This window comes from Delphinus delphis, chromosome 2 (assembly GCF_949987515.2).
Source record: "Delphinus delphis chromosome 2, mDelDel1.2, whole genome shotgun sequence".
Taxonomy (NCBI): Eukaryota; Metazoa; Chordata; class Mammalia; order Artiodactyla; family Delphinidae; genus Delphinus; species Delphinus delphis.
In genome coordinates this window covers 162,969,492-162,995,621 of record NC_082684.1, presented here as the reverse complement: position 1 = coordinate 162,995,621, position 26,130 = coordinate 162,969,492, and the positions used below count along the sequence as shown (strand labels likewise).

Sequence of the window (26,130 nt, the reverse complement as noted above, 5' to 3'; positions counted from 1 at the left end):
AAACAATAAAAACAATTCAGAACAAAATAAAAACAGACATTTCCTAGCGCTCTTCAAAAAAATCTATTTAAACAACAAAAAATAAAGTTGAAAAGATACTTTCCTACATTTTTTTGCACGAAAATTTTATGATTACCATTTCCTTAGTTGCTATACATATGTATAATATATACATATATATTATACATATATAATGTACTTTTAAGGTACTTCAGCAATCACTTCTACAATCCTTTCTTTTACACGGGAAAAATAAGACTCAGAGTAAAGAATACTCATGGATAGTAATTTTCTCTATTGCAATATTCTTTTTCTTCAATGACATTTCCCTTTACTGAAAAACCTTACTTCCTCACTTTTTTCTTAGTGTCAAAATTTATCTACAGATAATTTATCCTATAAAAATCTATCCAAAATTTATACTATTAGAAGGAGAGGACAATATCACTCATTCTGTTACACATGATATTATATTGACATTCTAGGAGTCTTACCAAAAACCACTAAATAATTCAGACCAGAAATTAAGCATACTGCCAATGTGCACTACTACAAAAAGTCTAAGGTCAAGTCAGAAATCCAACTCTTAATGGACATTAAACATAATACCAAAAATAAATCAAGATGACAGACTAAAAAAAAAAAAAAAAAAGAAAAGAAAAACTTGCCTGAAGCTTGGAAACCTGAAAAGTGAGACTTTATCACCAACATTTTGGAAAAGCAGACAGTTCTTAAGTAAAAATTACCTTTCATATTTGATTTCTTGAAAAATAAAATAAGCTAAGATTCAATATGAAAGGAATTCGGGTCAGTTGACTGTTTTCTGTCTCACACATAAGCAAACACTCACTCCAAAGAGTCTTCAGCTCCAAGATTTAGTGAATACTTAGTTTTCAAATTCATACAAATTTTCCCCATTTTTTAAAAGTTAAAAAGAAATATGTATGAAGCTTCTGACTGACCTTGATAACAGGACACCTCTACAAAATCAAACTAAGTTGAGCCCTCCTTTTGCATTAATCCTGGATTACATCACAGAGATTTAAAAAGAAATAGCTTTATTTTTATTTATTTTATAACTCTTTTTCTGGGAAAATCATCTCAGAAAACCAAATTTCATGAAAATATAACACAACCTTTTCTGGTTTTATCCAAAACTCTAGCATACGTGTGTTTTATTTATTAATGTATCATTTTTATTGTTTTAACACTTCATTTTATTCTCTGCTTTCAGTCTTTTAAATCTTCAATCGATCCTACATGCTCTTGACAGATTCCCTTTCCTTCCATTCTCCTTTTACTCTACTTCTCAAAACCCCACCATGACATCTCCTGCCCATCCCTCTTGTACCCTCTCATCATGAGAATTAACTCTCCAATATATGTCAACCTATTTTTATCCCATTATTTCATCCTACTACAGTCCAAATTAATTCTGGTTGAGTTTACTAACTCACTACTTAATTTCAACAAAACTTTTTGACAAGTTCATTAGTTGTTTCAATAGTAATATATATTTATGGAACCACCAGTGTATTAAATTGAACAATTGCATGTCATGTAAAGTGATTTTTGTAGCCACAGTGGCCAATGGAAAAACTAGAAGAATCATTTATGGACTCCTTTTAATGCTGGATTTTATTTATGGCCAATGGGCCACCCACTAAAGACTAAAATTATGGTATGTATTTTTTGCCTTTCAACAGAAATAATACTCACTGTCTCCTGAGACTTTTTGTGTGTGTATGTATATGATAATGCTCAGCAAAGTATTTATTTTAAAAAACTTTTAAACAACTATCACTTTTTTATTTTGCGGTACGCGGGCCTCTCACTGTTGTGGCCTCTCCCATTGTGGAGCACAGGCTCCGGACGCGCAGGCTCAGCGGCCATGGCTCACGGGCCCAGCCACTCCGCGGCATGCGGGATCCTCCCGGACCGCGGCACGAACCTGTGTCCCCTGCATCGGCAGGCGGACTCTCAACCACTGCGCCACCAGGGAAGCCCTAAACAACTATCACTTTGAAAAATTAAAGTGGCTAATGTCTTCAAAGCTAATTAATTCTAAATTCGTTTGTTTCTAATTTTGTATTTTAATACACACATTTTACTGAAAAGCAATTCATGTGGCAATAATAACATTATTTGAAATAGCTTTATAAAAATCAACTGCTAGATAAATAATCTGGTTACTTCTACTTTGATATTCTACATTTTGGTTGAACACTCACCATTAATATAATAATTGTTAACATTATATACTGTAAAACAACCATTGTTACCATGATTTTTATTATAAAAGCAAAATGTATTCAAATAATATATAAAGATATAATGAAGTTTATGTATTGATATTATAATCAAGTTTATATTATATTCAAAGGTGATATTATAATCCAAGCTTATAATGTAGGGTAGGAAAAACTTAAAGAGAACTTGCTAAATGAAAAACATAGATAGTCAGAATAAAATAATATTATACCATTTAAATACAAATATTATAACATTAACCAGTTAAATTTATGTCAAGGATTTGAGAAAGCAACTCCTCAGCATTTGTTTAGAATGAACATTCCTCTGGAGGAGAACACTCAGCAACAGGTAATAGAAAATATGGGTGATGATGATTAAATTCCAGAAGAGCATGGCTCTTAGAGACCAGCTTCCTCAACAATATCCGTGTATCTAGGTTGTCCAGATAAAGAATTAAAAGAACTCGACCAGTAGCTTTTCCTAAAGTTCCTCTCCTGCAACTAGTCAGTCTCCAGGTTCCTGAAACACTGAAGGCAGGTCCCAGTGCCGATTTGGAGACTCTGAATGGACACTTTTGGATAATGGAAACATTTATCCATTTCATCACATACTTAGCTCATTAAAGTTAGGGTGTAAAATGCATCAGTGAGAGGAAACCTTGGCTTTACTTGGCCCTCAGTTAACTCTCAGCTGTTCTGCTAGGTGTCTGCTCTTTAATCACTACTGATAGGGCAAAGCAATGAACTGAACGGTGCTTAATCCTTAGCAGTGCACAATTTCTCATGGTTTCATTTGAAAACACTCAAATTTTATATGAGAGGAAACAAAATAATCAAAAGTAATGAAAAGGGAAATTTCCCTCAAAAGGGAGTTTATAGGCTTTATATTCATTTAATAAAGGATAGAAATAACAATAATATTGCCCATATTAATAAAATTTAGAACATTCACATATGTTATGTTATATGAACACTACCACATGTGTAGATGTAGGGTAAGACTATTAACTTCCCTTAACAGATCTGGGTTAGAAATCTGGGGTAGAGAGAGGTTAAACAATTCATTACACATGTACAGCACAGACCTCTAGTCTCCAGGACAGCAATGTAAGGAGCTTGAAATTGTTACTCTAGTCCTCACGACAAGAGAAAAGCTGAATAAACTGAAAATCAACAACTCTTCTTAAATTCTTCAGTGAATTGAGGTCACAGAGCAATCATAACTGCTGCCTCCAAAATTGGAGAGAGAGACAGGCAGATGCTGAGAATCACAACTTACTAAAACAGAAACCAAGGGACAGAAACCCCTGTGGGGACCAGTAATGAGGTCGAAAAGCCTAAACTGTAGTTGATGAATTGCTGGAGACTCACTGTGGACAAGTTTGAAAGTTAAAAAATCTTGGGTGGCAGGGGTCAGTGGGGAGGATCTCCAAACTTTTGTGAGTTAGACCTCCAGGAGTCCTATCAGGTTCTCACAGGGAAAAATCACAGAAAAATTTCCCTCAATTTTTTGGCAGGAGGAGGGGAAAATATACCCAGAAATATACCTAGAGCATTCTGTTCTTCTCAGCAAGGCCTACCCGCAAGACAAATTATTTAAAAAGAGCTTAACTGACTAGGTTCATCAGAGCCTAACCGAATTGGGGAAAAGAAAATACCCAACTCCAGTGCCTGGTAGTTTTCCATGCACGGGGAAATTACCAATTCAGCTCCCTCTAGTCTTCCTGTATTACCTAAGGAGTGAAAAAAGTAAAAATCTGAGGGGAAATTATAAAGAATAAAACCCAGGGGTAGTAAAGGACTCACTAAAAGACTGAGACCTAATTGTAGCCCTACAGAGAGCTTTCTCTCACCCCACAACTTACCAACATATATGTAGGGCTTCTATGTAAAAATACGGGAATTCAACTTAAAGAACAGTACATTGTAGACCTTATTTAGGAAGAAATCTCTCTGGAAACCCAAAGATAGCAGAGGAGACAAAAACAAGGACAAAAGGGAAAATTAGAGCCCTGATCCTACAGCTAGAGCAAACAGCAAACACAGCTTAACCTCTAGCCAGATGAACATAAAACCTCATACTAAAGGCCTAATTTTTACCCAGTATATCATGTTAGGCTGTCAAGGCACAGACTAAGCATCAGAACCAGATTTAGGTATGGTGGAGATGTTGAAATTATCAGACAGGAAATTTAATACAAGTATGATTAATAAGCTAAGGGCTCTAATGGAAAAAGTGGACAACATGGAAAAACAGATGGACAATGTAAGCAGAGAACTGGAAACTCTAAGAAAGAATCAAAAGGAAATGCTAGAAATTAAAAAAAAAAACACTCTAACAGAAATGAAGCATGCTTCTGATGGGCTCATCAACAGACTGGACACAGCAGAGGAAAGAATCAGTGAGCTTGAAAGTACATCAATAGACAATTCCAAATCTGAAATGCAAAAAACAAACAAACAAAAGAATGGAACAGACTATCCAAGAATTGTGGAATGGTTATAAAAGGTATAACATGCATAATGTGAATACCAGTAGGAGAAGAAAGAAAGAACAGAAAAAATATTTAAAGTGATAATAAATATTTTCCCAAACTTAATGACAGACAACAAACCATGGATCCTGGAAGATCTGAGAACATCAACATGATAAATACCAGCACTAAAATTTATCTACACTGAGGCACATGATATTCAAACTTCAGAGAATCAAAGGTTAGAGAGAATCTATCTAATGAAAGAAGCCAGGGGGAGAAAACAACTTATAGAGCAGCAAGGATAAGAATGACATCAGACTTCTTTTCAGAAAACATGCCAACAAGAAGACAGTGAAACAAAATATTTAGAGTGACGAAAGAAAAACTCCAACCTGGAATTCCATATCCAGCAAAATTATCCTTCAAAATAAAGGAGAAAGAAAGATTTTCTCAGACAAATAAAAATTGAGGAAATTTTTTGCTAGTAGATCTGTCTTGCAAGTAAAGTTAAAAGAAGTTCCTTAGAGAAAAGGAAAATGATGTGGTCAGAAAATCAGATTACATAAAAAAAAAGAAGAGTGTTAGAGAAGGAATAAATAAAGGTAAATAAAATATTTTACTTTTCTTATTATTAATTGATGTAACAGATAATAGTTTAGTCAAAATAATAATAACAAGAATGTATTCAGTGATTTTAGCTTTTGGGCAAGTGAAATGTATGGCAGCACATTATAAGAGAAGGGAGGGAGGAATTGAGAATACTGTGTACTTGCACTACTCATGAAGTGGTATAGTGTTATTTGAAAGTGGACTTGGATTATTAGTAAATGCATGTTGCAAACTCATGGGCAAATAATAAAAAAGGCTTTAAAAAGAAGACATGCTAAGAGAAGAGAAAAAAGGACTCATAAAAAATGCTCATTTAAAACAAAGGAAGCAAAAAAGAGTATAAGACACATGCACACAAAAAGAACAAAGTTAACAAATGTAAAACAGTAACAGATATGCTAGGTATTGACTCAACTATCAATAATCACTTTAAATGTCTGTTTTCTAAATATACCAATTAAAAGACAGAGATTGTCAGATTGTCAGATTGTCAGAGATTGTCAGAAAAAACAAGCCTCAACTATGTATTGTCTATAAGAAACTTAAGTTAAATATAAAGACACGGGTAGATTAGAATTAAGAGGATGGAGAAAAATATACCATGCTAATACTAATGAACAGAAAGCTGGAAAAGCTATATTAATTTTGGGCAAAACAGACTTCGGAGAAAGAAAACTATTATGGATGAAGAGGGCATTACACAATGAGAAAGCGGTCAATTCTCTAAGAAGACAACAATCCCGAATGTGTATGCACCCAACAACAGAACATCAAATACTTGAGACAGTACAACTCAAAAAGTGGTACAACTGCAAGGAGAAGTAGATGAATCCACTCTTACAGTTGAAGACTTCAACATCCCTCTATAAGTAACTGACAGAGCGGGAGGCATTAAATCAGTAAGGGCATAGTTGAATTGAATAATATCAATCAACTAGATCTAATTCATTGGTAGACTACGTCATCCAGAAACAGCAGAATACACATTCTTCTCAGACTCATAGAGAACACTCACCAAGATTGAAGACATCTGGGTCATAAAACACACTATAGCAAATTTAAAAGAATAGAATCATACAATGTATCCTTTCAGATCACAGTGGAGTTTAACTAGAAATAAGTAACAGGAAAATAGCTGAAGAAAAAGGCCAAATACTTTTGAGATTATACAACACACTTCTCAATAAAACATGGGTTAAAGAAGGAGTCACAAGAAAAACTAAAAGTATTTCAAACCAAATGAAAATGGAAATATAATCAAAGTTTGTGGGATAGTGAAGCCATGTTTACAGGGAAATTTCACAGAATTAAATTCATAAAGTAGAAATTAAGAAAGATCTAAAATCAATAATTTAAACTGGTCCTTGGAAGGGAACAATAAAACTGATAAACTTCTAGCTAGGTTACCTAAGGAAAAAAAGAGAGAAGATACAAATATAAATATCCGAAATGAAAGAGTAGCCATCATCATTGATCCCCTGAAAGAATAATAAAGGGTTATTAATTATTAACAACTCCATGCCCACAAATTTGATAATCTAGATGAAATTGATCAATTCCTTGAAAAGCACATCTATGAAAACTCACACAAGAAAAGCAGATAATGTGAATAGGCCTTTATCTATTAATGAAATTGAATCAATCATTAATAAACATTCCAAAAGAGAAAGCAATAAATCCAGATGGGTTTGATGGTGAATTCTACCAAAATTTTAAGGAAGAAATGGTATCAACTCTCTACAGTTGTATCCAGAAAATAGAAGCAGAGGAAACATTTCCAAATTCATTCTATGAGACCAGCTTTACCCTAATACCAAAATCAGACAGAGACTACTAGAAAGGAAAACTATAGGCCAATATCTTCCATGAACATAAATGCAAAAATCCTCTACAAAATATTAGCAAAATGAATCCAAAAATGTATAAATGAATTATACACAACCATGAGGTAGAATTTATTTCAGGTATGTTAAGTTGGTAAACATTAGAAAATTGATTAATGTAATCTACCGTATCAGCAAGCTAAAGAAGAAAAATCATATAATTTTATCAATAGATGCAGAGAAATCATATGACAAATTTTAACATCCATTCATGATAACAACTCTTAAGAAGCAAGGAATAGAGGGGAACTTCCTCAACTTGTAAAGAATATCCTACAAAAAACCTATAGCTAATCTCATTCTTATTTTTATGTCACCAGTTTTTATTTTTTAATGAAGAACATAGATGTTTTATGTTCTGAGTCCTGTTTTTCATTGTCATCACACATTCATTTACCATTTCATTCATTCAGTTAATAAATATTTATTGAGTTTTGGCTAAGTACCAGGCATTGTTTCACGTACAGCAGAAAAATCTTAGCTCAGTCTTACAGTCTTACCATAGTAGTTAATTTGTGCTATCCAACTTAGACACTTATAAACTTCTTTTTCAATATATTTAAAGTTAAATATATTTTTTTTCAATATGTGTCTGAAATTGGAGTTCTTTAAATCACTTTTGCCTGTATATGGTGAGAAACTGGAGACTTTCCTGTTCAGGTCAGGAACAAAGAAGGATGTCTGCTTTCACTGCTTCTATTAAACATTGTACTGGAAAACTGACATAATGCAATAAGAGAAGAAAAGGAAATAAGAGGTATACTGATTATAAAGAAATAAAAATGCTTCTGTTTGCAAGTGACATGACTGTCTATGTAGAAAATTTCAAAGATGCAACAACAATGAAAAAACTTCTGAAACTAATAAGCAATTATAGCAAGGTTGTAGGATACAAGGTTAATGTACAAAAGTCAGTTATTTTCTTATATTCCAGCAATGAACAGTTGGATTTGAAATTAAAAACATAATACCATTTATATTAGCACTGAAAAAAGAAATATAAATGTAAAAATGTAACAATAAAGTACATGGTCTATATGAAGAACACTACAAAACTGATGAAAAACCTATCTAAGTAAATGGATGATATTCCATGAGGAAGACTCAACATTGTCCAGATGTAAGTTCTTCCCTACTTGATGTATAGATTGAATTCAATCCCAGCCAAAATCTCAGCAAGTTATTTCAGGGCTATTGACAAATTCTTTCTAAAGTTTATAAGGAAAGTTAAAATACTTAGAATAGCCAACACAATATTGAAGGAGAAGAACAAAGTCAGAGGAGTGACACTACCTGACTGCAAGACTTTCTACAGAGGTACATTAATTAAGACAGTGTGGTACTGGTGAAAGAATAGACAAATTGATCAAAGGAACTGACTATAGAGCCCAAAACAGGCCCACAAAAATATGGTCAACTGATCTTTGGCAAAGGAACAAAGGCAATTCAATGAGGAAGGTTAGTGTTTTCAACGAATGGTATTAGAACAACTAGATCAACGTGCAAAAAAGTGAATCTAGATTCAGAGCGTCCATGTTTCACCAAAATTAACTTGAAATGGTTCACAGACCTAGATGTCAACTGCAAACTATAAAACATCTAGAAGATAACATAAAAGAAACTATAGGTGATCTTGAGTTTTGCAATGACTTTTTAGATAGAAAACCAAAATCATGAACCATGAATGAAAAAATTGGTAATTGGACCTCAATGAAATTAAAAGCTTCTGCTCTGTGAAAGACACTGTTATAGGTATGAAAAGATGACCCAGAGATTGGAGAAAATATCTTAAAACACATATCTGATAAAGGACTATTACAAAATATACAAAGTACTTTTAAAGCTCAAAAATAAGAAAACAAACAACCCAATTTAAAAATACACAAAATGTCCAACAGATACCTCACTAAAGAAGCAATACAGGTGGCAAATAGGCATAGGATAAAATGTTCAACGTCATACGTCATCAGAGAAATACAAATTAAAACAATTATAACACATATTAGAATGGCTAAAATCCAAATCACTGAAAATACCAAATTTTCTCAAGGAGCAACTGGAACTCTTTTTCATTGATGGTGGAAATGCAAACTAGTACAGCCACTCTAGAACACAGTCTGGCAGTTTCTCACAAAACTACACACATCCTTACCACATGATTCAGCAATTGCACTCCTTGATATTTACCCAAAGGATTTGAAAACTTATATCCACATAAAACCCTCCATATTAATGTGTATCGCACCTTTATTTATAATTGTCAAAACTTGGAAGCAACCAACAGGGTTTTCAACAGATGAATAGTTAAACTTTGGTACATCCATACACTAGAATCTTATTCAGTGATAAAAACAGAAGTGAGCTATCAAGCCACAAAAAAGACATGGATAAACGCATATCTCTAAGTGAAAGAAACCAATCTAAAAGGGCTACAGACTGTATGATTTTAATTATATGAATTTCTGGAAAAGATAAAACTGTGGACACAGTAAAAAATGATCAGTGGTTACCAGAAGTGTGGCAGAGGTAGGGAAGGATGAATAGATTGAGCCCAGGGGGATTTTAGGGCAGTGAAACTATTCTGTATGAAACTGTGTGTACACATCATTATACATTTGTGAAAACCCATGGAATGTACAGCATGAAGAGTGAAACTTAATGTAGACTATGGACTTTAGTTAATAATAAAGAGCTAATATTGGCTCATCGACTGTAACAAATATACTAGAGTAATGCAAGATGTTAATAATAGCGAAAACTTGGAGCTGGGGGTAATGAGAGTGGGTACTGTATACAGGAACCGTCTGGGCATTCTGCTCAATTTTTCTGTAAACCTAAAACTGCTAAAAGAAATAAAGTCTATGAATCTAAAGAATATTTTTAAAAACCCAAAATATTCACAGTAGAGAATGACCGAGCTAGTGTGGAATTTTCCTGATTTGCTTTGATTCACTCAATTTCCTAGTCTGTTGGAAAAAAACAATTGCCTCATCCATTTCAATGCCAATTAAAGCAATTATTCAAATGGTCACTTGGTCTTCTAAACACATTTACTCACCCTCTCTTTCCTCCCTACCCTCTTTCCATCACACTTTCTATTTCCAATTTTGGACATTTAAAAAAGTCAAGTGGCACATCGCCTCTAAGCTTGCCAATGTCAGCTCCTTTTCCCAACTCCCTCTTTAAGACCAAGCTCCTTTGCCTGATCACAGGCAAGAATTATCAAAGTACCAGGTATATTAAGCTATCAAAGGAGGCGCTTAAGAACTCAGTAATAGCAACTTTCTAGAACTGGGTCTCACAACAAAGGTAATAAAAATGTCCTTCCAATGGTATGAAAGTTTTTTCAAGACCTCTCCCCATTCCCCTTCCTCTGTGTCTTCTTACTCTCTCCTCCTTCCCTGTGCTCTAGCCACAAGACTCCCTTGCCTATCTCCCTAAACCCCATGAACACTCCTGACTTGGGTCTTTGTACTGTTTTTTTCTCTCTGTCTGTTCTCCCACTCCGGGCGCTGTATCTGCATGGCTCACAGCCTCACCTCCTTCAAGCGTTTGCTCTAAGCTTACACCCTTAAAGCGGCTCACTCTGCCCATACCCAGCCCGACCAATCCTCTTACACTGCTTTACTTTGTCACAGAGTCTTGAAAAAGAGTACTCAGCTTACTCACTGATCTCATTTCCTGCTGTTTAATGGGAGTTTCCCCATTATGACATAAATTCTACGGGAGCAGGGAGTTGTCTGTTTTGTTTATTTATGTATGCCTTGAACACTGCCAGGTACATAATAGGGGCTCAGTAAACATTTGCTAAAGAATGAAAGAATGAAAAAGCTAAAGATTTAAGAACTTTGGAGTTGGACAGGATCTTGGAGATCATCTAGTCAAAAACTTTACAGGGCCTAGAGACCAAGTAACTCGCTGACCAGTGGTCGAAGAAGAAGTAGCATTCTCATTGTTTCTCACTGCACAAGTTCTACCTTGGCAAATTCATCATTTTATCTGATAAAGAAAACGTATCTACTTATAAAAATCAGGATTATTCAGGTACTGCCGTGAGAGTTAGCAATACCCTAATCGCTATTTCTTACAAATAGTTTCTTGTTCTCACTAAAACATCACCACAATTTTCTTTCTGGGTTAGGCAGTCAGTGAGTTATAAATAAGCTATGGTGTCTTAAAATTTAAAAATACACCATAGGTAAGTAGGAGAATGGATGATTTAAAAAAAAAAAAAAAAACCTTAGAACGTCAGAATTTGAACTGCAGAACCATCTACATTTCAGCTCTGTCCCTGAAGGCTGAGGAAATAGATCACTCTTTTTTTCTTTGCCTTTCTCATTGGAGATGGGAAAAAGGGAATCCAGTTTGTTCTGTAACATCTCAGAGCAAATTAAATGAGTTCACTGACATGAAAACCCTGTTCAAACTATAAAGGACCAGCCAAATTGGCTGGTGAATATTTGTGGTAAAAGGAGGAATTTCTGGTCCCTCTATCATATTTAAAAAGCATATAACTTTCCTTCAGGGTTTTACCTCCCTATAAATAAGAAGGCTGAATAGTGTTATGGTCAGGGGCTAGGACGCAGATTCTAATCCTGGCTCTGCCAATACTAACTGGATGTCTTAGGCTAAATTATGTAACCTTTTCAAGCTTTGATTTCTCTTTTGTTAAATGGAAGAAATATTGATATCTTCCTGATATGTCTGTTATTAGGTTTAAATTAAAATAATGTATATAAAGTATCAAGACTAAATACATTTCCTTTTTATTATTATTTAAGAGCTTGCTATTACATATCATATATCATCCATAGAGAAAAAAAGAGTTAATATAGTAGGATGAGTCATGTTAATAAGAAAGTTAACTAGGCAATTTCACCATAACGAGCTGACACATTCATGGGATTTAAAAAAAAATGATTTCAGGGCACAATTTCAGATTTTTTACAAATGCGTCACTAGGGTGCTTGTAAACAAGGGGAACGAGAACCAGAGAGCTTTAGAAACTCTGTAAGTTTCTAGTCATTAGCAACTTAGAAAGCTGGGTCTAGGACATAGGTTTCCAGTTGATTGTCTTTCCTGAACATCACTTGTTTGCAAAAAACATCACTGGCTGTATCAGAGGAAGAAGAGCTGAGAAAAATTACAGCTACTACGCATGTGGAAATTGAAGTGGCTGACTTGTATTTAGCTCTACAACATTAACTTCACATTCTTTGAAAGAGACAGACTATTTAGGAGTAATCAGACATAAAGCACCAACCAAATATTTCTCAATAGTAGAATGACCTGTGTAGCATTCAGTGTTAGCCTGATACCTCCATGTTTTTTCTCCCAACTAATCACTGTACAGACTACCTTCAAAATGCCTTCAAAACATCTTCTCTCAAAATGAAGGAAATTTTAGACTGTAAAACAACAAACAGAAAAAAAAAAGGGAGTTTACTTTTTTTAGTGTATTCTGCAGAATTGTAAATATTCGGAAAAATGGTTCCTGGTTCTGATGGCTAACTAAAAACATATGTTTACTTATATACCTCAAGAACGTTCCACTGCAAAGACAGGAAAAATACTGAAAGAAATCCACAGAAGCACAGGAAACTTAGGAGCACATCTACCAACATACAAAAATAGTAAGGACTTTCTGGGAGTTTCAAACCAAATGGAAACTGTTGGTTGAAATTACATAAACAAAACTGAGGAACTTGCAAACAGCTACAGGTGAAAAAAAGACCAACAAAAAAGTGACTGTTCGCAGTGGAATTCTGGAATAACTCTAAGAGGTGGACAGCATAGAGAAGAAGCTATGCATGTGTCACTAGCTCATAATTAATCAAAGGACTCCATAAAAAGCCAGATCAGTCCATATGTTAGGAGTTACTGATGCAGGCATTCATACCTAGGACACACAGGTGGATAAATACTGCTGGCGTGGGAGATCTGACACGGGAGTTTTCACGAAAGGGCACTGAGACCAAAGAAGTGAGGTGGTGGCCTTGTGACTGCCACAAAGTACTTGTACTTCCCTCGACAAATAAACAAGCCAGCAGTACATCAGAAATGTAAGTCCACTAGAAAATGCATCTCCTTCTTTACACCAGAGCAATAAAACTGGAGATCTTGAATTAGAATGCATATTCACTGCTAGGAAAAGAAAATTTCTTACTTGGTCTGACACAATAAAACACACATGGTAATAATATCCAATCTAGACGCATCCACATATAGGAATAGAAAACCAATAGTAAGTAACCTGACAGTTGAGGAAAATTCTGAAAGACAGGAATTAAATTGAGACCAGTACTGAACACCATGAGAACAACTGCTAATAGGATAAATGGGGAAATATATAAAGAAATGTAATTAATTCCCTTGAGAGATTCAAGTGTCCATCATATCTATAAAATAGAACAAACTAATATGAAAAAGAAGCATTCAGAGTTCTTGGAAATTAACGAAATGATTGCTGAAGTAAAGCCCCCAGAGATGAACGGCATAGCAGCATCGATACAGATTAAATTTCACAAAGTGAACTGGAAAACGGAACCAAGTGATCCTCCCAAGACCACAGTGTCAGAGGACCAAGAGATGAAAACTTTGAGAATATATGGTAGGGGATAGCAAGGATAGATCCAGAAGTTTCCACATCAGTCTAATAGATGCCTTTAGAAGGAAATAATTAAATAAATTACAGATGAAAGCCTCCCGGAGGTGAAAAATGATGAGAGCCCATCAAATTCCCAGGAGAATTTATCAACTCCAAGGATTAAAAGAATATTTTACCCACTTCCTGTGAGAAAAGTAGGACATGTGAAAATCCTGGAGGAGAAATAATCAGTCAGACAGCTGTCTTCTACATGGCAGATAGACACTGGACATTAGAATACAATGCAGGAGTGCCTTCAATTACTTAAGGAAAAATAATTTTGAACCTAGAAGTTCATACCCAAACTATCTTTCCAGTATGGATTCATGATATGTTTCTTTCAGCCAATCAGGAACTCAAAAAGCTTACCAGCCATGCACTGTTTCTGAAATACCTATGAATAAAACATGCTATGGGCTGCATGTGACCCTCCAAAGTTCATATGTTGAACCCTAAACCCCAGTACTTTAAAATGTAACTGTATTTAGAGATAGAGCTTTTAAAGAGGTAATTAAATTAAAAGGAGGCCCTTAAGGTGAACCCTAATCCAGTCTTGCTGGTGTCCTCATAAGAAGAGGAAATTTGTACATTGGAGGAGATATTAAAAATGCACCCACATAGAGGAAAGACCAGGACATGGTGAGAAAGCAAACATCTGCAAGCAAAGGAAAGAGGACTCAGAAGAAATCAAAACCGCCGACTCCTTGATCTTGGACCATCAGCTTCCAGAACTGTGAGAAAATAAATGTCTCCTGTTTAAGCTGCCCACTTTGTGATATTTTGTTATGGCAGCCCTGAGCAAACTGATATACATATCAAACAAAAAGAATCCAATATAGTGGACTGCAGAGGAATTAATAAAGAGTAGTGAGCAAAGGTAACTGTAAAACATATAGTCTTACTTGATAATTATATACCGGTGAGGTCTAAGGCATTTTAAAGAATACGACTACCAGGGGAGTAGATGAATTATTTACACCATGACTCTAATGTTCCAACAAACTTTAGTAAGTCAGAGAGTTGTTTCGGAGGATGAGCCAGGTCAGTAAAATTTTGCCAAAGGTCTTCTTTAATTTGAGGGGTGGATAGGTTAGAAGTATGCGATTAAGTTTCAATAAAAATGGATAAATATTTTGAATAGATTTACTAAAAATTAAATGTCCACTTTAGAAAAAAGATACAGCAATTAAAACTTACAAACACTGGGAATAAGGAGGAATAAAGGAAATACGATCACTCTAATTAAAGGCAGAGGTAAAGGGGAAGATAATGAAACAAGAAAAAGACTAATACAAAACACACACGAAAAACGTTTTGTACATATGTGAAAGGACTGAATTGATTTATTAAAAAAACAGAAGCTCAGATTACGGAAAAAATAATCCAGCCATATGCTGTTTATAACTGACATAACTAAAGTCAAAAGTCATGGGATTGTTAAAAATAAAGGGATGAGTAAGATGTTAAGGCATTTATTTTTATTTTTTAATTTTTTTAACATCTTTATTGGAGTATAATTGCTTTACAATGGTGTGCTAGTTTCTGCTTTATAACAAAGTGAATCAGCTATACATATACATATAACCCCATATCTCCTCCCTCTTGCATCTCCCTCCCACCCTCCCTATCCCACCCCTCTAGGTGGTCACAAAGCACAGAGCTGATTTCCCTCAGCTATGCGGCTGCTTCCCACTAGCTATCTATTTTACATTTGGTAGTGTATATATGTCCAGGGCATTTATTTTTTAAGTGGTAAGAATGTCCATATTATTAGCAGACAAAATAAGATTTCAGGAAAATATAAAGGAGGTAATTAATATTGATAAAAGTTATAATTCCTTGAGCACCTATAACTGTCTTGAATCTTCATGCATTCAACCATATGGCTTTGAAATATAAGTGCTGAGACCAATAAGAACAGAAAGACAAACTGAGACTTTATACTGGAGGAACTTAAAATATCTTTTTTCCCTAAATTGACAAATTAAGTAGATAACAGTGAGTAAGGATGTAGAGGATTATGATTTAATTTATCTCTGTGTTTCTATCATCTCTCTGTGCATCTATCTTTGCATCCAATGAAGAAACAATCATTCTTTCATACATCTGTAGAAAGTTTACAAATGCATATATGAACTTAACGTATTATGAAAGCATGTCAAATCAACGGGGAGGACACAGTACTGAATCAGTGATGTTGGAAGAACGAGCTTCCTATTTGGAAAGAAAATCATGAATTTCTAACTTCTCACCATACATATGCAAAATCAATTATAAGTGGATGAATTAGTTAAATCTAAAAAGTCAAAATTATGAGATAACTTAAAAAAATGAGAATATTTTATTTTATGACAGGAAAGGGCTTCCTAAGCAAAGTATTAAGGCCAAAATCTATAAAGAAAATAGAGACTGACAGATTTCACAAAATAAAAATGTAGAAGAAAAGTTGCTTTAACTATGAATCTGTTAAAAGTTTTTTTGTTTGTTTGTTTTTTTTTTTTTGTTTTTTTTTTTAAGAAGCAATATTCAGCTTGGGACCCAGACTTCTACGCGAAGCTGAGTTTTGGTTCTTTCTCAAGGTGACTTTGCACCTAGCCTGCTTGTAGGCAGGGGTAAGAAATACCTTCTTTTGCAAATTCCCATGTCTCTGTCCTAAAACGGTAACTTGATTTTAATTTTTAGCAGCATAACTCTTCAACCTGAGGTCACTTTTCTTTTCCTGCTTTTATTATACTCTAAAGGGAAAGTCTAATTTGAAGGTCATATTCGATTAGCTCCTTCTGAGTGTCACCCTTTGCATTTCATGTAGTGCCATCCCAGCCTGATAATTTATACTTTAATAGAAACTTGCAGCAGCGTTTTTTTTTTTACCATCCTGAGGCTTATATGTCTACTATCTACAATAAAAGATACACAGCACATGTCAGCATCGTTTCCTCTACCTGTCCTATCCAAGTATCTTTGCTGTCAAGGTCTGTGTGCCCACCTTTGCTAAGTTGTTAACATAAGCTCATGATTCTCACTATGTGATGGATGGTATGTTGTGTTTGACGCACTCTCCTCGGTGTCCCTCATCACATGGTCCTGAGGGTCATGCAAACTGCTTGACAAAATGCCTGACACATCAGATACAACCTTACATTTCTTCTCTTCTATTCAATAAGACCTGTCAGATTAAATACATCACACTGATATAATACAGGGAGAATCTTGAATCTATACTCAAAAAAGGGAGGAAATCACTAAAAAGTACTTGGGTTCATTTTAACTACTGTTCTTGCGTATTCCCTGTGTCACATCTTACAAATGACTGCAACACAGCAGTGTGTGAGACACATTGAGAATTACTACCTTAGTACATTACTAGCTATGTTTATGCTAAATTAGTATGAAATGCTCAAATGTAGGGTATAATCTCGAGCTTCGACAAGTCTGTTTAGAGGGCAGAAATGTGCTAAGTAAGCTCAGTGACTCCTACACACACTTCCAACCTTTTATGCCTGGAGATATCTGCATATATTATTGTTTCTGCTTTTAAGCACTATCGAATGTTGTTCTCAAAAGCTGCCCTTGATAAGCAGTGTACCACCACCTGTGGAAATAATGACCATGAGGTTTAGCATGTGACAGGGATGAGAGGGAACTGGTTAGTCTGGGACAGTTAAAATGCATATAAAAAAGGAATAAAATTATTGACCGAATACTGATAGTGCCTCTCAACAACTTTCACAATAACATAACATCATAAAAAATGCATTGTTAAATTAAGCACTAATAATAAAGAAAAGGATTAAACAAAATAATCTGACGTGTAAATTGTCTGAAGCATATGCCATACAAACTAGTACCTATTTAATTTTGTATATATATTTCTATATGAATACAAGTACGTATTCAACTTTTTTAAATATATTTTTTCCTTTTCGAAACTTAACATTTTCCTCCTTTCTCTCTCTCTTTTTTTTTTTTTTTTTTTTTTGCGGTACGCGGGCCTCTCACTGTTGTGGCCTCTCCCGTTGCGGAGCACAGGCTCCGGACGCGCAGGCTCAGCGGCCATGGCTCATGGGCCCAGCTGCTCCGCAGCATGTGGGATCTTCCCGGACCGGGGCATAAACCCGTGTACCCTGCATCGGCAGGTGGACTCTCAACCACTGCGCCACCAGGGAAGCCCCCTCCTTTCTCTTTTTACTCAACATATCACTGGAAGAATCTCTAGAGCACTAGTGATAATTAAGAAATGGGCCAGGTCCTCATCTATGTGGTAACATAACATCTCATGGTAATAACCAGAACCTTTGGGGCAAGTCATTAACACAGGTTACCATCTTGTAAATTATTACTTCATTGCACTAAGTGGTAACCCAGTGCCCTGATTAAATGAATGTGAATCTAAAATGCATTTCCTTTGTTAACTAGAAACTGTTCATACACAATATTTCATTGATTCATTATTTAATTATTTCTGATTATATTATTATATATAGTGATAAGGGTAGTTGCTGATTGATGTATCAGAAGTCCTTTCCAGAATATCTCACAGTACCTGGCCCTCGCTGGTGCACTGTGCCTCTGCACCATCCCCCAGAGGGCCCAAGGTCATCCTGCATTTAAGAAACAAGGCTGAACTGAAGTGAGACTCTTTTCCTTCTCTGCTAAACTTCCCGTTCTGAAGTTCATGTGCCTGGAAACATCACAGGGAATAAACAGAAGTTCCTCCTGCATTTATCCTAGAAAACGGGCCCCTGAAAGGTCCAACTCTTCTAAAAGGACAGCTATAGTTCTAATGACAAACCCAAGAGGACTCCGAAACTGACCAGAGGAGGCCTGGATCAGTTTGACAAAGAGGATGTAGTCTGGTAGCTCTTATCCGTGGTGAACGGCTCATTCACAAGTTAATCATCAAAAGCAGCAGCACAGAAGGATTAAATGGTTTGTCACACAGGCAATTATAGGAAAAAGAAACACCAAAAGCGCCTCCCACACCACCCTACACACACTACACGTTTAGGAGGACGGTTTAAATAACTGTTACACCGATTTTTTTTGTTTTTTGCTACATTTGTAATTCAAATCAAATTTATACTGAAAACTACAATACGTAGAACCGGAAATATGCAAAGCACCTTTTAAGGAACCAGATTTCAGTAACTATTGGTAGGAAATAAAAGATGATTTTGAATAATAAAATATGGAAAATAAAATATTCCATAAAAACCCCATCTAGTTCTGAGAGGCAGTAAGCATAGTAATTAAAAGCATATGCTGGAGCCATTTCGTAAATAGCTCTGTGACCTTGAACAAGTTCCTGAAGCTTTCTGTATCTCATTTTCCTCATCTGTTAAAATGTAGGTAATGTCATTACTTGCCTCACGGAAGGTGTGAGGATTAGATCAATCAATACATGTAAACGACTTCAGTGGATGGCATACAGTAACCCTCCGATATTATTCTCGGCTTTTTCCTTTTTTTTCTCTGATCTTACTATCTTCCTAAATATCACATTAAAACGAAACAAAGCAGAATTCACAAGCATGCGGCCACCTCAATAATGGCTTCCCGAATGGAACATTTACATGCTAAATTCCACAGGTTTTAGCAGGAATCATGTAGCTCTAAAACTCAACTTTAAAATAAAGATCACTTCAACCTGGTGGCTAACTGTTCTGATATATGAACAATAGCCTTCTAGAAGCCCATTTAGATATATTAACCCATCTGTTAACACTGAAAGAAGTTTTAGGAAATAGTTCGTTTTTTCCCCCCTGAGCAATTAGAAATTTCTATAAATTACAAAAAGTATTAATTATAAAAGTTCACTTCCTTTTCGTATCTTTAAAAAATGAGTCGGGGGTAATCAAAGGATATTAGTCATTTGCAGAGACATTCTCTTGTCCTGTGTCAAACTTTACCTCTTTCCATAGATATTAAATAACTCACCTGAGCTAGCATTAAATATCAGAACAAGCCAGAAGCTAGAAAGATGAACTACTGAAACTAAATAATCTCATGGGAAATTAATTGGGTTTCACTTAGGGTTCTTTTGGCAATGTGAATCAGAAAGAGACCAGAACCATTTTAAAGAGTGCTTTTAATTTAATAGGTAGGTAGGTAATTGAAAGACAGAAAGAAACTGACCTAGAAAATAAAGTATGTATTAGCATGGTTCCATAATTTGTGAGCCTGTGAATCAAGGGATACTGATGCCTGTATAGATATCTTATTATTCTGAATATTATTCATTCACTATCCTGAATATTATTCACTTATTATACTACCAGGCTTTCCAGTTCCCGTAAAACATTTCCTCCATCATGCAGCGCTCTACTTTACAGGCTGGGATAAAACTGAATTGTTTGGCTTTTTACCCTAAAAAGTAATAGGGACGTCATAATTGAAGTTCACTTTGATCTCATCAACTGTATGTCTTCTTTGACTGCCCTAGCTTTATATGATGTCCTTCACTAATACACTAATACAATTAAAGTGTGCTTTATTTAGAAAATAATCTTAATATGCCAGTGAAGATCTAAGTCATGTTCATTATTTGAAGCAATTGTTTTCCAGTTTATCCTTATACTCCACTTTAAACCAAGCTATATCTTCTCTGCCGGAGACCCCTGGAAATCATCTTCTAACTTGTCTCCCTGTTCCACTTCCACTTTCTGGCCTCCTCTTACCCCCAGGTCCTGTCCTTTTCCCCCTCAGCAGCCAGCCAGATCTTCTAAATTTTCAAATGAGGTGTTATTATCCCTCGATTTTAAACTCTCTGCTATGGACTTAATGAGTCTCCTCAAATTCATATGTTGAAGCCCTCATTCCCAATGTTTTGGTTTTGGGAGGTAGGGTCTTTGGGAGGTTATTAGCTCATGAGGGTGAGGTCCCTGTGAATGAGATTAGTGTCCTTATAAGAAGAGACACAGAGAGATGATCCCCTTCTGACAGGTGAGCACACAGTGAAAAGTCAGGGAGAGGGTTCACAACAGGATCCAAATTGGCCCATACCTTGATCTTGAACTCCTCAACCTCCAGAACTGTGAGACATAAACTTCTGTTGTTTGAACGATCTAGTCCTTGTTAATTTGTTATAGCAGGCTAAGCTAAGAGACTCTCCAATGACTTCCCATGATTCTTACAATAAAATCTAATCTCTTTACCATCCTTACAAGGCCCTGAAGGAGCTGGTTCCTACCTATCTCTTAGCGTCTCTCACTCTCTTGCTTATTTTGTGCCAGCTATACTGGCCTTCAGATACCTCCCACTTTTGAGCTTTTCCATTAGCTTGTTTCCTCTGCCTAGAACATTCTTACTTCAGTTATTCACAAGAATGGATCTTTCTGGTTTTTCAAATCTAAATTCAAACTTCGTATTTTTCAGAGACTTTCTTACCATTCAATATAAAATAACTCTCTCAGCAGACCATGAGTAATTATTTATAACAGAAAACAGTTTACTTTGCTCCAGAGTATTGTATCACAAATTGAAGTTTTCCTATTTGTGTTTCTTAAATTTGTTTTCTGTCCCCTCTACTAAACAGTAAGTTTTTAATAAGTTAATGTAAGGAGGACAAGTTTAAACTGAATGAAGCTCACTCAAAATTTTTCATTGTTTTATCAGTTAATGTCTTCAAAAGATTTGTGTTTTCATTGGGGTGGGCACTTAGACAGGGCTGAGTTAGAAAATATAAACTAACATATTTCAAATAGAGGACCTTTAATATAGGGAATGGGTACCAAGTTTATGGAAGATATGAGAAACTACCAAGGAAATTATGAGGCAACCTCTAGATTAGTATGTACAGGAAGATGTCTCCAACCCGAAAACTAGAGGGTCAAAGGGAGGGAGTAGTGAAGCTAAGTTGCTGAAAGAAGATGGCATTTGGCAGGCATCCTTGGTGGGAGCCAGAGCCAGGGAAGCAGGGACTCTCTAGGGGAACTGAGTCACAGATGAGATGCAGCAGAGTAGCCAGAGAGACAGGGACAGAGATATAGATATAGAGACAGAGAGAGAGAGAGAGACAGAGAGACAGAGAGAAGGAGAGGGAGAGAGACAGAGAGAGGAGGAAGGCTTGTCTCCTCTTCCTGCCCTCAGATCTTTGGCCAGTACCTTCCGTTGGTCAAACTTATTCAGGAATGCAGACAGCAAAGGACTCGGGAAAGTGTAGTTCTCTGGGATACAGAACAGAGCACAGAAGGGCGAGGAATACATGGCACTTAATACAATTTCATAAAATTTGTGCTGACAAGAAAGCATTCTCTCACAATCTGCAATTTGAAATCTCTTTTAGGAATACTTTGTTATTTTTATGTCCTCATAGATGCTCTATCATGAAACTTCACTGTAGGTATTTTCTTTGTCATATCCTTTCTAAAGGATTTATGTAATCAGTGTAAGAAATAGTTTCAGATTAGCACAGTTATAATCTACCATATGCTCCAGAATTGTATTTGCTATTTATTAACTCAAGAAGTCACCTATTTATGGCATATCCTAGAGCAGTGTGTTTCAACCTTTTCAAACATGAAGACCCTTTAGAAATATATATTTTTCTCATTAGAAAGGTAATACATGTTTAATGTAGAAAAATTATAAAATAAATAAGAGTAAAAGTAATGAAAAAAATTTTTTCATTTCACCATCTAGAGGTAATTACTTTTACCATTTTAGTGTCTATCCTTCCATATATTTTTCATATATATATATATACACACACACAGATACAGATATTTATCAAATTAATATATAGATATAGATATTCATATGTTAACATATACAAAACTAGACATATTTTTATATGGCATTTTAAAATACATATTTGTTAATTTGGTTACTTTGGTTATTAATGAATCATAAATACTTCTCTTTATCATTAATTATTCATTCATAGAATTAATTTCTCCATAGTATTTCATTGTAAGAGTGAATGTACTATATTTCACCAATTCTTAATATTTGACATACAGGTGGTTTCAAATATATCCTACTATAAACAACAGTGAGATGAAGAACCTTATAAATAAAACATCATGCATATCTATCTTTATTTATAAATATTTATAGATGTAGAATGTTTTGGTAGGTAGTATAAAAATTATAAAGCTTTTAATTTCCAAAATGCTCTTTATAATTGCATATTGATAGCAATGACTATCTATTTCTCCACATCCATGCCCTCAGTGGACATTATCATTTATTTTATTCTTTAAAAATTTCTTTTTAATATGAAAAAGAGGAGGTTCTTCCTCACCACAAATCCAGATAATATTAGTTGGACTTCTGGTTAATTTAGAAAATACATGCACAAAGTTGGGTTCTCAGACCTTTTGTAAGAAGCTATCTGTCCATCAGACTTGCCAACGCTGTAACTACAGGTTCTTTCAAATGCAACACATCAGTTGAAAAACCCCACCTTAGAAAATGTTGTAAAATGTGACACCGTTACACCCAAATTAGAGATGAAAAGAAAGAATAAAGTTGCATGTGAACAAACAGCATGTTGCTGGAAAGCCTTGATTTAAAGGGTAAAAAGAATGGGTTTCCACTTAATTGATTCACTCACATATAAAAATACGGCACACTCGGGAAGTTTTTCAGTCTGGGAATAATTCAAGATTAAAAGCAATAGTTGAGAAAGAGACCTGCCACAGGAACTGTGATCAGTCAGAGACATAAGGATACATTATGAAAACAGTTTCTCCTTGGGTGCCTGTCATAGTTACGAATTTTTCAATAGCAAGTAACAAATAGAATTTTACTGGCTCAGGTAAAGCAGGCTCCAGGATTTAAACAAAACAGGCACAATTCTGTTTCCTCCTTTGTTTTTTTAGTCCTATGTCCCTCTGTGTGCTAGCTTCTTTCTCACACAATCTCTCTCCCCATATTGGGAAAGATGGCTTTCAATAGCCCCAGATTTAGCCTACTTCCTTGTGACTTGCACCACAGAAGAAAGAGAAAGCCTCTTATAAACATTGCATCAAATACTGTAAATGACTATGATTGACCCCACTTGGGTCATCTATGGAGGCGGTAAAAAAAAAAAAAGCCATGGTGACAGTCAAACCTACCAAGACAATCTGGAGTAGGGTAGGGCAGCTCCTCTACAAAACCTGGGTGTCAACCTGACTACCATTGGCCTCCACTGTTCTTTCCAGTAGACCTCTATGAAGGCAGCCCAGAGTATAAAAGCATTGCTACACTTAACTGCTGGCCTCCAGCTAGAAAAACCTGTACTCACCAAAAGCAAGCTATCAGAAATCAAGACTTGAGGCCAACGTTTCCATTTCAAAGGTTATTTGTAGAAGCATGGATTAAAGCAGTGGGCTGTTTAACTAGGTAACTGAACTAGTTGACTGTCTTAGTTCGACTTTAACATTTGAATTTTGGGAGACAAAAACATTCAGTCTATAGCACTGAATGACCAGCTGGTGAAGAGCTAAAGGATATATGGACACTGTTTTTGAACTGAGGAAGCAACATTTTATTAGACAGTGACTGGAATCTGCGTGCATTCCATTGAATGGTTCATTGGCCTTTCCATTTCTTATTTGCTTCCGTGTGTAACTAATAACCATTGACGAGTGTCCTCTTCAATTGCAGCATCGATGTTTTAAAATGTCGGTAAAAACAACATGTTAGAGAGTCTTTTTTAAGATCAGTAGTTATAAATTACCCTGGACAAAATTTAGCATAAGCAAAAGGCTAATCTACTGAATATTCACATACTGTATGTAAAAACAATGAAAAAAAAAGCAAACTTTTCTCATGATCTACATAGACTCACATGTATTGAAACTGTTAAAAATGAATCTCTTTTTCTGTTGTTTTTACTGGCTTCTCTTTAGGAAAATGGACATTTAAATAGAATCCATATAACTCCTCCACTTTCTTTGCATGTTTTTAGTTTTACTTGATAAGAGCTCTCTTTCCTATCAATGGCTAGAATCGATAAGGCCGTTTATTCTTTCTTTCCCTCATGTTTTTCCTTAGACATCTCTGAATACTGCAGAAAATCTGAGAAACAATGCTGGATAAAGGATGTCAGACCTCTGAAATCAGATTTTTGGCTAGTTGTGTAATCATGGAAAAATTACTGTCACTTTGAGTTTCAGTTTCTTTACTAAAAATTTGGGAAAAGGATACTACCTCATCAGGTGAATGTGAGAATTAAAACGGATAACACATATAAAGTTAAAATGAACAGCCAGAAAGATAGGAATCACTTAATAATAGCTGTTATTATTTATAAGGGACAATGTTTGAGATAAAGACAAAAATTCCAAATTGTATTTATCCCAATAATAAATGACTGTATAATTTCAAAGCCATAACACTACATGTTGTGCTCTGATATACAATCTTTTAATTAGAAATTAAGATTTCAAAATTGGTTCCTAATGAATGAAAAGCTCATTCATTGATCTCTCATGCAATAAGAAGTATAAATGCAGCAACTTGTTTCTTTAAAGACATTTGCATTTGGTGCAGATTCTTATATTAAATTAGTTAAAAATGAAGCAGGTATGTTGTTTTTAGCGTGAGCTGATATATACTTATAATCTTAAGTGTGCTTCGCTTTTACTCTGTGGAAGAAAATTCTCTCCATTATTATCCCTCTCATCATATTTCTTCATTGTCCCTATCTAAGTTGTTATTAGAAGATATATGTAGAATCTGCCCATAATCTTTTATCTCTAGATAATCTTTTAAATAGCATGAACCATAATTGAGTTCAGGTGGCAGCAGTGAATGACATAAATCTTGAATGAGATTAAGATGAATGACAGCACTGCTTGCCAAAGTCCCATGGCCCCAGAAAGAAATGAGAAGTTAATAGAATCAGGATGGGTGCTGTCTGACTACCAAAAAAAAAAAAAAATGTTTAAACACATGCTCTGAATATTTCAGTGAAAGACAAATCTCTATCTTCCTTTTGTACCTTTAATACTCCCATGCTCCTGGGATCGACCATGTAGAACCAGAACCGAACAGTACACATTCCGAGGCTTGCTGGGAAGCATTGAGAAGTAGTGATTCTTGCAGTGTATCCTTCTTTGGGGCCAGATGAGTTGACATACAGGAAGTGCTGGCCACTACCTTGTAACAGATGAATATATTTTTTATTTAGTGAAATATGTTTTATAGCATGAGGCAGAATATATTTAAATCGAGTACGGATTTCATTTTTCCCCAAACACACACACACACACACACACACACACACACACATACACACAGAAAATTAAACACAACTCATTTTCTTTTTCTCA

General features: G+C 35.3%; 1 protein-coding gene across 1 annotated transcript in view; it reads right to left on the bottom strand.

The window, feature by feature from the left end:
* The window catches only part of MALRD1 (MAM and LDL receptor class A domain containing 1), a 593,611-nt gene that overhangs the window by 124,110 nt on the left and 443,371 nt on the right, over positions 1–26,130 (bottom strand). The window contains exon 33 of the mRNA XM_060003111.1: positions 25,800–25,957. Coding sequence (XP_059859094.1) covers positions 25,800–25,957 — 158 coding nt within the window. The remainder of the gene's footprint in view (positions 1–25,799; positions 25,958–26,130) is intronic.